This window comes from Cornus florida, unplaced genomic scaffold (genome assembly GCF_030987335.1).
Source record: "Cornus florida cultivar Cherokee Brave unplaced genomic scaffold, ASM3098733v1 CherokeeBrave_3.0.0_Hap2_Chr08, whole genome shotgun sequence".
NCBI lineage: Eukaryota > Viridiplantae > Streptophyta > Magnoliopsida > Cornales > Cornaceae > Cornus > Cornus florida.
The window spans coordinates 11,350,102-11,365,190 of record NW_026775578.1 but is presented as its reverse complement, the minus strand read 5'-3'; the positions used below and the strand labels follow the sequence as shown (position 1 = coordinate 11,365,190).

Sequence of the window (15,089 nt, the reverse complement as noted above, 5' to 3'; positions counted from 1 at the left end):
TTGCAGAAGTTTTCAAATACCTTGAGAAATTTTATTCATCGAACATCGATTATTACAAAACATGAAGCAATGGCATTTTTTCTACCCCACACAGTACTGTGTGTTAACATGCCCTTTGCCCACCACTTTACACTAGAATCAGAAACAAAACCTGACCGCGTTGAAACAAGGAGATATGTACAAACATCTTCAATGTTCGGTTCTCCTTATTCACCACAATGCCTCTAAAATAAACTTAAAAATCGATAGTTAATTCGCAAGTGCTTCATCAACGTACGGGATGTCTGTTTGAATGAACAAATGCTAATTAATGAATGTGCTGCTGATGCACAACACACACAACACACACACACACACACACGAGAGCAAAACAAAGGCAAAGTCAGCTCAGCGGCCAAGAGTACTACTCCAGAGGATGATCCGATTCCCATGTTGACAACAGTTGTTTGATCTGCGACAAAGATTAGTGGTGTACGTACATGCACAAGTTATTAACATAATGGAAGATTTTGGAGTGTCATGCATGCATGCAGCTTCAAAGCTTCGGATAAGCATCTTTCGAAATTTTATGAACAAAGAAACACGCGCCAATAACAGCGTAAGATAGACAGAGGATGACTCCTTTCATGTAATGTGAAGTTCCATCCTGCAAACAAAAAAAAAAAATCATTCTACATATAATTAATATGTGTCTAACTATTTTTGTATGTTGATGACAGAATTAAACCTGCAAGGTGAAGGCTACGATGATAATCGCGAAAGCAAGAGAACCAGTTTCTAGTAGATTGAAATTAAGATCCATAGGGATCCCCATTATCCAGGCAACGATCACACATAAAGGGACCTGTGAAATGAACGGTTAATATATTATATATATGATTATGTATGATATAATTAATATTCTGTATAATTTGGTAATATTTTGTCAAATTAATCTCACCACAAACATGGATATCTGAGAAGCAGAACCCAAAGCAACACCCAAAGATATATCCTGCATCATACCAACAAAATTTATTCTTCCAGCGAAAAAATCAAGCCATGTAATTCAGGTGGATTACTTTTGCATGAGTGAGATGTATCTGCTTTCATGGGTCCCACACCAAGTGCATCTCACCCCTGCAAAAGGCTCTACTAGAATAATCATAACAAAGTGAGAGATCGTTGCGGGGCCACCACACCATAGGGTTGTCACCACCAATATATTGTAGCGTTACTCATACGTACGCACGTGTGTATGTATATATTGTAGTTAAGATATATATATTTATATATATAGGTAATAAGTATCCTACCAATTTGTTCTTAAAAGCAAATATGACAGATCCAGCATGCTCAGCAGCATTCCCCACTATGGGCAGTAGTATTATGCTGATGAAGCTAACAGAAATACCCCAAGAATCTGAAGCAGCCTAATTGAGAAAGAAAAAGAGAAAATTATATATACGTATATAATCAATACAAGTGCATGCTTATATATGCTTAAGAATAATAGTACTAGATTTCAATATGAAAATTTAGTTAATGATAATATTACATGTACCTCTATTGTACCCACAACATACTCGGACAACAAAGCTATGATAACCGTCATACCAATCAACCAGATAAATGCACTCCAAAATCCAATCACAGCACTCTCTTCCACATAATCGTCATCTTCTTCAACTTCCTGCTAAATATTCAACCAAAATGAGTTGGCACATAGATTTATATATATACAAGTCAACTTTTTATATATATATATATATATATATATATATATATATATATATATATTGTTAAACTTTTTTGTTCTTTTGCTTGTTTTTAAGAGATATATCGGTGCTTGTCAATAAGCATTAAAAAATTGATGATTAATATATCACAAATTACTTCATTTATATATTTATTTTATTATTATTTTTTTTTTCTTGACTTGATATAATAGTGTTATTCACCTCTTGGGATTCAAAAATTTGGCGGTGGGTTTTTAATTGAAATAAGAGATAACCGACATATGCCATGAGCATCAAAATACTGCCCACTCTGGACAATTGAAGAATCGAAGTGGTTGTGGAAGTGCTAGACTCAACAGCATATCCGAATAACAATGGCAGCACAAGGCAAAGTAATCCAAGCAATAGAAGGAGCGAGTTCACGTCGGCCTGCTTCTGTCAAACCAAATAATTCATGTACGTACGTTAATCACATGATCATATATATATATATATCATATATATTTATGAAGTGGCTGATAATTTACAAGATCGAATAAAGCTATACGAGTTTGCAGTAATTTGTATTCAATTATATAAATATCTTACTCTGTCAAATCTCTGCTCTTTTTTGAGGTTGGCCAATCCTCCACAAAAGAGAGAGCTCCCAAGAACAAGAAGAAGGTTTGAGAGAATGGAACCCAAAAGAGAGTACTTCACCACATGTATTTTCTTTTGGTGAAGAGCAAATATTGCTATTATCAGCTCTGTTGCATTACCACATGTGGCATTAAGCAGCCCTCCAACTGCCAAATTCATATATATATATATATATATATATATATATATATATATATATATATATCATTAGACCTCATTAATTTATAAATATATATAGATATCTTATTAATTTATTACTCTAATTGTGTTAATGGGTAGGAGAAGTCATAAGAAATACCTGTTGGACCAGTGTAGAATGAAATTTGTCTTTTTGTAAATGATTTCAGAGAAAAAGAGGGAAAAAAAAAAAAATTAGAAAAAAAATTATAGATTGATAAATGGCAATCATTTAAACATGTACAACAAATTAAGCAGGGAAAAAATGTAATCTTACTCAGTTAAAAAGCTGAGACGTTCAGCAAGTGGAGCAAGCCCTAGTAAACTCAGAGCAAAAATCCAAGGCTGATCAATTAATTGGTCATCCAAAGTAAATAAGTCATTAGGAAAAATCCAAGGCTGATCAATTGGTCATCCAAATTAAATAAATAAATTATTAGGAAAAAGCTTGCAACCACCTTCTAATTAAATCAAGATCAACTTATTCTACAAAAAATAATTAAAAAATAAATAAATAAATCATGATCAACCCTAGAATCCAAAGCTGTAACAAATTTTGTAATTTTTTTTGGCCCTAAGGCTAGCTGTAACACTTACTCTTCCAAAATTGCAATACTCAGCTACGATAGCCAAAGGAATAGCTGGGAAGAGCACACATAGCTTGGTTCCTAGTATCACCTCTTGAAGGTTGATCAGAAATTGTCTAACCAATCGGAACCGAACCTTCGACACAAGTGCCGGATCGGACTTCTTACGCGACAATGACGACGACAAGGTTTGCGCGGTCCGGCCGGTGACCAGTTGATCCTTGCTCATCAAGTCCTTTGAATCCCCATTTTCCAAGTTCCAGTAGTCCTGTGAACTCATGGTAGCGTATGTAGCACTTCTCTCTCTCTCTACAAATTAATTAAGTAGATTGGGTGCTAAGGGAAATTGAAGCACACACTTGTTATCGACTCTCTCTCTCTTTAAATATGTAAATGTTGCTTGTCTAAGAGTATATATAGGACAAGGCCTGTTTGGATTGAACTTTCCTGGAATTTTCGCAACCTTTGTTTCCTTGCCCTGCATGGAGCACACGTACCATGCAACAGATATGTTCAATTCACAAATGTACAAGTGCCCTTTTATGTATATTTTGCATGTAATAAAACCTAATTTTTAATATTTAACATAATTCTACTACTGTACGTACTGTTGATCATGTGATATTAGTTGACAGCCTAATCAGGACCATTCATTTTAAGTACCATTCAAAGTATATTGTGTATATATATATATATGTACTACTAATAATATTTAAGCTTCAGTGAAATATATACTTAAATAAGAGTGACAGCCCTAAAAAAATTGTGAATGGTGTTATATATATATATATATATATATATATTTCCCAGTATAATAGTGTGAGCACGAATACATTATGCAAAATCACAAGGAATTAACGATGTTAAATTTATGAGGCGACCATGAAAATTAATGCTAGAGGAAGTGAAACCAATAATAATAATTAAAAAATGGATTTAGCTAGGGTTTTGAGCTTTGGGTTACAGATTACTGGAGGGTTAATAATTTTTTTCTTCCTCTACTTTTAGAGTAAACACAAAATATAAAATGAAAAAATGCTCCATCTCCACATTTGCAACTAATGAGAAAGTGACAATTTCTCTACTCTGCATGGAAAATGCCTTGCGTTGCAAGCTAATTGACAATTCGCGATTTCGTTGCGATAAAGGCAACATTATATTCAGAGGATCAAATTTGCTGATATGCCATCGCAATCACTGATAAGGACTAATTGCGACAACAACTTTGCAATTACTTGTAAAGTCTGTACAGATGCTCCAAGGGTTACATGTTCATTTACATATACATACATACATACATACATATATATACACACACACACACACACACTTAAATTATAATGGATCGAGGTCGTTATTGAATGGGGGAGGTTGGGAGAAAATATACTCCTACTTCGTTGTTTTTTTCCAATTAATTAGAGGTAGTCATTTTTTTAACAAAAAAAAAAAATGAAGCTAATCCAAGCCCTAGTCAAACTTTTTTTTTTTTTTAAGAGTGCTATCGGCAATTGCTAGGGCAACGATAAAATAATTTTCTTGACCTAAAAAATTAAATAAAAAGAAATGTTGTGATTAATTTTCAATCAATCGCAAGACACAAGTGCGTGCTACCTAAGCTTAAGTCAAAGTAATCTTGAATTCAAGTCCAGCCAAGACAATAAAATGAGTGTTTGAAAAATGACCATTAGATTTAATCGAACGATCTATATAAAAAATGTGGATTAATTTTCTTGCTCCACAATGAGCAAGAGATCAGGACTCTACATAATATAAGACACGTTTGTTAAATATATATAAACATATTTAACCTGCTTTTCACGTTTGTTAATATATCTGGTACGCACCTTTGATCAAATGGAGAAAATCAGATGTGGAAAAGGAACTTAATGTGAGAAAGCAGAAATGAATTCTGTACCATAAAATAAGAACCTTCCTAGAATTTTCAAGGAGTACTCCACATATGTTTATTTTTAATAATCATCAGTAAAAAAAAAAGTGGACAAGAGCAGAAACAGTACTAGAATATTGGTCTGACTCTGAGCCTAAGATAGGAAGAAAGTTGGAGGAAGTTTCCTGATACTGAGTCTGAGAATAAATGATGATACATAATGCCATTTTAGAACACTTGCTAGGAAGATGACTTATCCAAACCAATTACTACGTACTCCAACTTCCAAATTTCTGGTTGGTCCTGTCTATATATATATACGTGTGTGATGGTTAGTACTTTCTTTCTTTCTTTCTTTCTTTTTTTTTATTTATTTATTTATTTTATTTTATTTTGTGTTTGTTCCCTAAATGGGAATGTGTACGTGAAAAAATCGATATAGTCATATTAATTCATCAATAAAAACAAAATATCTATGTCGTTTAAGGTTAATTGGTTAAAGAAAGTTTATGGCGAATGGGGACATGTAGAAAAACTTTAGTAGGTCGTTGAAGAAATGCCACGCACAGTGGTACTATTCACTGATATAGTTAATCTTATTAATGTGGTTGAATATTATACCCATTTTTCATTTTCAAATATCAAATTTTTAAAAAGATATTTAATGAGCCACTGAGTCATCACAATTCTCTTCATTTGATCTGATATGCTCGAGACACGAAGCACTAGGCATATTCAATATCTTCTCTATATTCAGAGCTGCCCTCAATCAAACATTAAATTATTGATGAGAGCATCCTTTGAACAATTGATTGACAAGCTATTGGAATTAGCTAGACAAATGAATATTTATTACAAGTTATTCTTTTTTATATTTCAGGTATCGATCTACTTTGTCTTTACCATACTACAACACTCAACCATCTATTTAAAACATAGAGAAAACATCCTTATGATATGAATATAACTACTACGGAGCAACAAAAATGTCTTATTCTCAACTACTTAAAATCCTTACATGAATTATTCAAGGTTGTAACCTTAGCCAAACCACATGTTTTAGGGTATCCATAGAATTCATGTGTGAAACTACCTCACATAATTCTCTTCCTTTATTAGGAATGGGACAGCAGGCACGGATGTATGAATACTTTTTTGTATTCATATTTTTTTGTAATTATATCCATAAAATTTTGAAATTACCTCCACTAAAATTATGAAAAAACTCCTCTATATAAATTTATCCTCTTCATATAAATTTTTAAATCCGAAAAAAGCTTCGTAAAGAAACACGGGTTATTTGGTTAATGTAGAAATTGGAATGTAATTCCGCTATAGACTTAATCAGGGAGGGAACTATGATATTGGTCAAGTGAGCGGACTTTTTTATTTATATTTTATACCTATAATTTTGTTAAAATTTTAGTAATAACTAATATCCCCACTAATTTTTTTGTAAGACTCTTATATATGTATATATATACCATTTCCCACTAATGTTTTGGTAAAATCCCTTAATGTAAATTTATTATTATTATTATTATTTTGGGTTAGTTCCTAATGTTGAAAGCTTTTTTGTTTACTAGTATAAGAGCACGTGTATGATTGGAATTTTTTTATAAATAGTTAAAATATTTAGTATAAAAATATATTTTGTACTTTGTATATTGAGTTTAACAAGTATATTTAGAGAACTAAAAAATGAACAAATAATCTTTTTTAAAAAATAATAAAAATTAAAACAAAAACAAATAGAAATTAAGAGAATTTATACTAATTTGAAGGGGAAAAAAAAAAGTAATTACAAGGAATAGGGAATTTTTTTAATTTTCGTATGCTTTCTCTTCCATTATAATTTTTATCATTAAATCAATGGAGAGGGAGAGAGAGTGTGTGTGGAAACAGAAATATAATTTAGGAGTTCTAAAATTTTAAATACACCCTCCTACTGAAACATCTAACAGAGCATCACAACAGATCTAATGCACAATATATATCAATTAGTTAAAAAAAAATTAATCACGAAAAATAGAAAACAGATCTATAATAAGTTTTTTATTATTATTATTATAGAGAAACAAAATAGATAGCAACAAATAAAATTTAGAGATAATAAAATCTAAATTTGCAAGTTGTTATTGGTTTCAATATCAAGCTTCTATAATGTCTTTGAGATTCAAAAAAAGAAACAAAGAAAAAAATTATCAATTACAGTTATAAATCTAATAGACAATAAGAGAACATCTAAATACAAGATTTAATAGACAATTTCAAAACATCTAAATAACCAAGCATATACAGAAAGTGCTAGAGGAAGTAAAATAGACCATTGATGTTTTAGAGAGAGATATTTACCGAAAAAAGTAATTGGGTGACTTGTACAATTTTGAAGATTAAACTACTGATTAAAAATCAGTAAACTTTGTGAATTTATGATGGTGGTGATGTACGAAAATTAAAAATGATTTGAAATTAATTATTTAATTCAGTAAGAGTTTGGGTTGCGAAGAAGAATTAGTTATTTAATTAAATATGGAGTTTGTATTAGTGGTTGATAGGGTGAGGAAATTGAATTACAAAATAATTACTGTTAATGCATTATATATGTATTATATTTTACTTTATTTTAAGCAGAATTATTTCCTTTATTATCTAATTCGTGTAGAGCAAAAATTCTTGTTGAACAAGAATGAGTGTAAATCAAATCTTGAGGATTCTTTTCATATTCACATGATATAGAGTCATTTCCTTAATTTGTTCCTCTTTTATCCTTTCCAGTGGCTGAAACACAAAGAAAGTCATATAGGAGTTCTTTAAACCTTTAATAATAATAGTGTGTGTATATATATATATATATATATATATATATATCGGGGATATTTGGCAATGTTTGGGTATGTTTTGTCCGAACTATTTTTTTTTTTTTTTTTTACTTTCGGTAAGTAAGTATTTGTTTTGTCTGACGTTCCATTTTGTGGTTCAGCATAATCTGTCGAATGCTTATCAAATTTGATGCCTCTTTCGACGTATTGCTACCATTGTTAATCTTGTATGCGTCACATTATGCGAGAGAAAATAAGCAAGAGTTTTAAGCAAACTCATTTGGTTTTGGATCGAAATCGAGTGTTAGACTCAACAGGTTAAATAGAATCAGTCCAAGCAATCCTCGTATTACTCTTCGATAAAATACATAGGTACTTTAGAGGATGGATGCTTGTATTTCCATCACCATGCATTAACCGGGAAATACTAGTGACGCTTGTAACGAGTAAGTTCTTCTAGAATATTGTATACTTTCTCCAATCGATTCAGTAATAGTAATGCTATGAATAAAAAGCTTTCTCCCAACCATGGGGCTGGTTGGGACGAATGGACTCTGATACATAAATCAGTTAATAAAAGAATAATAAAAGTTTTTATTGTGCTGCTTAAGTTGTATACGAATTCCAGAGTCCAACAGTTAAAGAACAAAATAGAGTATACTTGTTTAGAAGTGCAAAATCGAATGGATACGATCCTCATTGTGTATCTGGAATCAAAATTTGAAGCTATTGCAGAACATATATTTGTGCACACCAACTAAAATGAAGAGCAAATCTTGAGCTTCGTATAGGTTCAAAACAAGTATGATAAGATATATGATTGCTTCCTCACAAGTAATGTTCGACAGAAAGTAACTTAATTTAAGGGACTCGTTGGTACGAGCTGTCTTCAGAGAGAGAGAGAGAGAGAGTGACAGAAATTAGAATAGCTAAAGTTAATACAGTAAACATTTAACGACGAGTTCAACTACAGAGGAAGTTCACCACTGTCTGCAATCACGACTTTGCTTTTGGGAGTGCCACTCTGCTTTCCCTCAGCTTCAACCTTGTAAACCACATCCATACCAGATAGCACCTTTCCAAACACCACATGTCTGCCATCCAACCTGTATATACATTCGAACGATATCAATAACTACGGTAGGTGACACCCTTGACCCTCCTATGTCAGGGGCCATGTCACAGAGTATCCTAGTTGCTAGGAAATGGGCCAACTATTGACATTGTCGAATAGGGCAAAAAAACATGTTGGCACAACACCATTGTGGGTCATGACCATTTGATCCAGTCTATGCTAAACGATCAAAACTACAGGATGATTATTTGATCTAGCCTATGCTAAAAGTTCAACTACAAATAAAGATAATAATAACTCTGTGAATCCTCAAATTACCAGCTAGTTGTGACGGTTGTAATGAAGAACTGTGAACCGTTGGTGTCTGGGCCAGCATTTGCCATTGAAAGAAGCCCTGTACACAAGAAACAAGAGCAATGTCTATTTAGCACAAAGTATAGGTATCGAATCCTGACCTGTCTTAATATTTTATTTGTAATATTAAGTTCCAGTGGAATCTCACAATCAAAGAAAGGCCACCCTCACCAAAACTATATTTTCAACCTCTTCATTACCATTACTTTAATATGGGATCACAATTTGGAAATTATAAAATTAACAGTGAAGTTCCAATAACAATACTAAAACGCATGATATATGTTTGTGTATAAAATTAAGTGATAATCTTTAAATTTGCTGCAAACTAAAATATCAATTATAATCTAAAAAACAAAAGAGATGTATTTAACATGGTCTTTGTCAATTTTAGATAAAATAATTTATGATTTACGATTTTTAGTAATTCTTATTTAATTCAAATAGGTACTATATTTATAAATTAAAAACAGTATAAAAATACCAAAAATATATTGAAATTCTACATACATTTAACAGTATACATATATAGAGAGAGAGAGAGATTTACATATGTATCTATGTCTTTGTCTCTTTTCACTTGCAGTTTGTTCAGATGGATCTTACAATGTTGAAACAACTAAATGAGTTCCTCAATGGTGGATAGAAATCTTCCTACCTGGTCCAGTGTGCTTCAGCTTGAAATTCTCATCGGCAAACTTCTCTCCGTAAATTGATTCGCCACCTCTTCCATCACCGAGTGTAAAATCACCTCCCTGGAGCATAAAGCTGGGAATAATTCTATGGAATGTACTCCCCTTGTAATGAAGGGGTTTCCCACTCTTTCCAACACCTTTCTCCCCTGAAGCAACATAGAAACAATATATAAAACTAGAAGGTTATTAAATTAATGGCAACAATATGAAGGGGACCATCCCAGCCCCAAACCAATCTCCTTTCCATGTAAATATATATCCAAGAATCATTTTCTTCGTAATCCTACTAAACCCTTCACAAAAATTTACATTTTTTTTTCCACACCCAGCTGTAAGGGACTTAAAGGATGATGAACTTCAAAGAAGCAAAATTAGGGGCCTGTTTGGTTCAGTTTTCTAAAAACAGTTCTCAAGAATTCAAAAAACAGAATAAAAACTGTTCTCTGAAAACAGACCTTTTTTAAAGGAGTTGATTTTCAGTTCTCTGAAAACAAAAAAAACTGTACTAAGAAAACCGGACAAAGCCCCTAAAAATCCCATTTTCAGGTTAAGAACAATATTCAAGAATCATACATATATATACATATACATATATATATATATATATATATGATCATCAACTGAAAGAAATATGGTTTGATGAAATGAAACACGAGAATTTAACCCAAACAAGTCGACATTACGTGTTTACCTGTGCACAGTGCTCGAAAGTTTTCTGCAAAAAAAAAATCAAAGGTTAGTTTCAAATTAATAATGTGGGAATGCTCCGTAGATAAATTTATTGACTATCACTTAATACAAGCTATGTACCTGCTGTCTTAGGAACTGTCTTCCCAAAGAGACCCATCACGATACGACCTGAAAACAAAAATCGCACAAATGTTCAGACATTTTCAATAGAAATGTTATTAGGCAAATTTCAACATAACACAGATTCCATAAAATTGCATTGCAATTACCCGCAGGTTTTCCCGCAATCTCAACATCAAAGTACACTTTGTGAGTCACTTCCTTCAGATCCTCTTTGGATTTCTTAGCCTGATTCAACACGTTACGAAAAAATAACCAAAATGATCATCAAAATCAAACAATAAAGCACACGCTTTTGAGATTTAGCTGGAGTGTTTCAGTGTTTGTACATAAATATACATATATATGAGAAGATCTACAAACATTGGCCTTAACATTAAAATCTAAACCATTAAAGCAATTGATAATATCAAACATTCATAAAATCAATCGCAATAAAAAGTATCTTCGTTTTACTGACTGCAATTGTATTAACTTTTAAAAGTGAAGATGATAAGCGATCTTTTTATGCTATACATGTATGTAAACAAATTTGAAACCCTAGAAGACGTGATCGATCATTTTCGTAGAATTTTGATAGAGAAGATCGTACCTGACTCAGAGCTAGGGTTGCGAAGAGGACTACAGTCCAGAGCAGCTTGACGGAAATCGACATCGTTCTGGCGATCGTCTCTAACTCACTTCTGGTTTCGCCGCTAAGTGCAGATATCGACCGAGGAGATCCAACAATTTTGATCTATATACTACTGCAATTAGGCCCCACTGCTGTAAGAGTAACCAATGGACGTATGACACGTAAGTTTGATTGTTGTTTTTGAAGAAGCCCATTGGTTGTAGGGTTGTGGGCTTCTCTATAAGAACACGTAGGGTCGTCAACGGCCTGGGTTAGAAATGAGGACATCCCGAGCAACCCAATTAATCTCGGTCCATTAAATATATGATGAGGAGTATTCAAGAGTTTTACAGTTCCAAAAATTCGGACTAATTTTTTTTGTGAGCAGGAATTTGGTGTTATCGTGATGCGAAGTTAATAATATTTATCGCATCACGGTAATATCAATTTTCAGTTTCTCACTTATATAAATTAGTTATTCATTTTTAAGGATGACAATTTGACCTGTTCCGCGGTTACTCACCCCACCCGTCCCATTTTTGGCGATTTTAGGGACCGTTTTGCTTACTTGGTAGAAATGATTTGATGCAATAAAAACTTGCGCGGGTTTGGTATAGGGACAGGGGTAAACGGGGCGGGGCGGGTATCTACTAGGGTAAAAATGTTAAACGGTTACGAGAATGGGGTAAAAAGTTTCTCCTTTTTGCTGTTTTGGGCGGGGACGGGGACGAGATTTTTAAAAAGTTGCGGGGTTGGGAGAAGATATACCCGTCTAAACCCGTCCCCGTTGTCATCCCTACTCATTGTCAATCTTTGTATAATGGGCCTAAACTGGAAAGAAAATAAAAATAATGGGCCCAAACAGCCCAATCAAAATAACAAATGTGCATGGATATCGGAGTCCTTCGACACAAAAGTGTCAACTTAAATTCTTTGATCTACAACTTTTCATTGGGTCATGTTTACCAGAGGTGGGTTGCATCTATGATCAATCAAAAATTGTTCGGTGGTAAGAACATTTGTTTTTTTAACCTCAAGAAGTAACATTTAATAGCATCATGGTTAAAATTATTGCTCAAAATCTTCTCTCTCTCCCTCTCTTCTTCATTTTGATAGGAGATAGCAAAAACAAGCCTTTTTTAGAAGGAGAAGAATTAAAAATAAATAAATGCAGCATAAAATTATATAATTGTGTATGAATGACAAATTCTGAAATTTGGCACATGACTACATGAGTATATACGTAAATGATCAGAGTCAGAAAAAAACAAACCTTTTAGAAAAGGAGAAGGAGAAAAAGAATGTATACAACCTAAAATTGTATAATTGTGTATGAATGATAAATTCTGATACTTGGCGTATGAGTATATATATGTAAAAGATCCGAAACAAAAACAAAATCAAAAACAAAAAATTACTATTAAAAGTGACGTGAACTTTAACTGTCTTGTTAGTTTGAAGAAATTAAAACTATAATTTTATTTTGGAACAAATTAAAAATAGAAATCACTTTCTGTTAGCAAACGAATTCCAAACAAATCATTGGAAGTACGTCCGATGGTCTCCCAAAGCCACGGAAACTTTAACTGTCTTATTATTATTATTTTTTTCACTCTGTCTCTTCGAGGTAAAAAGGTAAAGTATACCATTCTCAGAAATGTATGATATGAGATGTTGGAAGATTAGTGTATTATTTTTATGGTTGTTCTCGAAATGTTATGCTATGTATTAATTAATTAAGTCATATAGGCTATGTTTGGTAGGGTGAGTTTGAAGGGGAAGGATAAGATTAGTTATGAGAGAAAGGGAAAGGAAGGAAAAGATAATTTTAATTTGGTATTGTGTTTGGTTAATTAAGAAAGGAAAAGAAATGGAAATATAATAATTATGTTTGGGGAAAGAAAGGAAAGGAAAGTATTTCAGTAAATTTACTATTATACCTTTTTATATTTTAAAATAAAAATTTATAAACTTAAGTATGCAATATTTGTAAATAAAAAAAATAAAAAAAAAAAATAAAAAAAGAAAAAGAAAAGTATGTAATATGAATATAATATTTTTAGGGCTAATCTATTTAGCGCCCCGCGTCCATCTCTATTCTTGTTCTATCTCTGCAACTCTCTCTCTCTCCTGCAAGTGCAAATTACAAAACTACAAGAATCCAAGTTCCAAACCCATATGTTTATCTATCTGTCTGCAAGAATCAAAGGTTCAAAACCCATATCGGCATATTGTTTCAAATTGTTCCAAAAATCAAAACCTATATCTTTCAGTTTCTATTGCCCACTGTTCCAGTTCGGGTTTGCCGTTTCCATTGCCCGCTGCTCCAGTTCGTGTTCGCCGTACGCAAGTTTCAGCCGCTGACCAGCTGTAAGCTTCCCCCGTTTCTTTCTCTCTGCAACGGCTAACTTATATGTATGGGTTTTGTTTTGCTAAATCAACCAATCAAGGTCTGTAATTCTTCTTTTGCTAACTAAATCCTTGATTTTGTGCGGATAAAATTGGCTTCACAAGTATCACATGTGTCATTGCCTTCTCTTTCCTTCCATTTTCTCCCATTTTTTGGAGTATAAGTAAATTACTGTGCAAAGCTATACTTAACCCTCCTTAACATTCCCTCTCGTTCCACTTATTTCACCCAAATACAACTTTTGAATCACCCTCTATCACCTTCCCTTCCCTTTCCTCCCATTTCCACCCTACCAAATTGAGCCATAAAGTGAGAGCGATAGCGAAGGTGAATTTGAGAAAGAGAACGTGAGAGCGGCAATATTAAATCATAAATAATAAAAATTTAAGTACAAATATGCACGAAGTGTGAGAGTAAGAGCGCGTTTGAAAAGTAAAAACGACACGTGCATAAAAGAATTGTGTGACTTAATTTAAGAATTCACGCTTATATCATTCTTAGACGTGCATACTAAAAAAAAATTAAAAAGGAAGAAAAATAAGGGACAGTTCCACATCGTAGTCATGATTAGTATTGGGACCACATTGTAAGAATATTGAGTTTTCAATTGCAAATTTTCATGATCACATACGTTCTCTTTAATGACACCTAATAATGGAATGTAAAAGAAAGAGACATCTGCCAATAGTTTCACAAATGTTGAAGGAGAGAGTTTGTTAATTGTCAAGCAACACGAAAAAAGGGAACTTTTAATTTGTTATTAATAAAAATTTCAAGTGTTGAACCTATGTTCATAGAGATGCGTAAATTTCAATATGGTGAAAAAGTTCTTGAAGATGATACTTAAATACATGTTTTTTACTTTATTTATTTATTTATTTAATTATTTTTCTATATTTTGATTTTATGTTATTTATTTATTTATTGGATTCTTTAATCACCGAATTAACTGTGTTATATAGAAATTGTCAAATTATGTTATACTTGAAACTGCATGGGAGGTCCACATATTTAAGAACTCATTATTTAGGTAATTTGACACATACAATGCAGTGATTAAGCCCGTATTCTATTGAGTAATACAAATAATTAGTTAAACACTATTTTATATACAATATATATTGATATTAATGATTAATTACATAATATTTATTTTATTTTATTTTTATGAGACTTCCCTGTGAATTCGAAATTGTATTTCACATTGTTTTATTCTGAGTAATTTTATAAAAAAAAAAACCTCCTTAATAATTAAAAGTTTTATAATAAAAAATAAATAAAGTGTGGCAATTTTAATTTCA

General features: G+C 32.3%; 2 protein-coding genes across 4 annotated transcripts; both read right to left on the bottom strand.

Moving 5' to 3' along the window:
- Positions 1 to 3,489, bottom strand: LOC132269348 (vacuolar cation/proton exchanger 3-like). Of its 3 annotated transcripts, XM_059770509.1 has the most exons (11): positions 3,132 to 3,489; positions 2,812 to 2,879; positions 2,656 to 2,684; positions 2,307 to 2,503; positions 1,941 to 2,153; positions 1,544 to 1,675; positions 1,296 to 1,412; positions 941 to 994; positions 728 to 844; positions 566 to 646; positions 1 to 473 (listed from the first exon to the last, which is right to left on the bottom strand). In XM_059770509.1, exons 1-11 carry the CDS (start codon positions 3,399 to 3,401, stop codon positions 225 to 227), a joined length of 1,527 nt encoding a protein of 508 aa, XP_059626492.1. In that variant the 5' UTR covers positions 3,402 to 3,489; the 3' UTR covers positions 1 to 224. The 3 variants fall into 3 exon arrangements, with proteins under 3 accessions (XP_059626492.1, XP_059626490.1, XP_059626491.1); XM_059770507.1 differs by having other exon boundaries at positions 348 to 646; XM_059770508.1 differs by having other exon boundaries at positions 348 to 646; positions 1,544 to 1,672.
- A 5,130-nt stretch (positions 3,490 to 8,619) lies between these two features.
- Positions 8,620 to 11,510, bottom strand: LOC132269345 (peptidyl-prolyl cis-trans isomerase CYP20-1). The gene is made up of 7 exons (XM_059770506.1): positions 11,358 to 11,510; positions 10,915 to 10,993; positions 10,766 to 10,813; positions 10,647 to 10,670; positions 9,919 to 10,101; positions 9,225 to 9,300; positions 8,620 to 8,937 (listed from the first exon to the last, which is right to left on the bottom strand). The coding sequence occupies exons 1-7, from the start codon at positions 11,418 to 11,420 to the stop codon at positions 8,799 to 8,801; spliced, it is 612 nt and encodes a 203-aa protein (XP_059626489.1). The 5' UTR covers positions 11,421 to 11,510; the 3' UTR covers positions 8,620 to 8,798.
- Between the last annotated feature and the right edge of the window lie 3,579 nt (positions 11,511 to 15,089).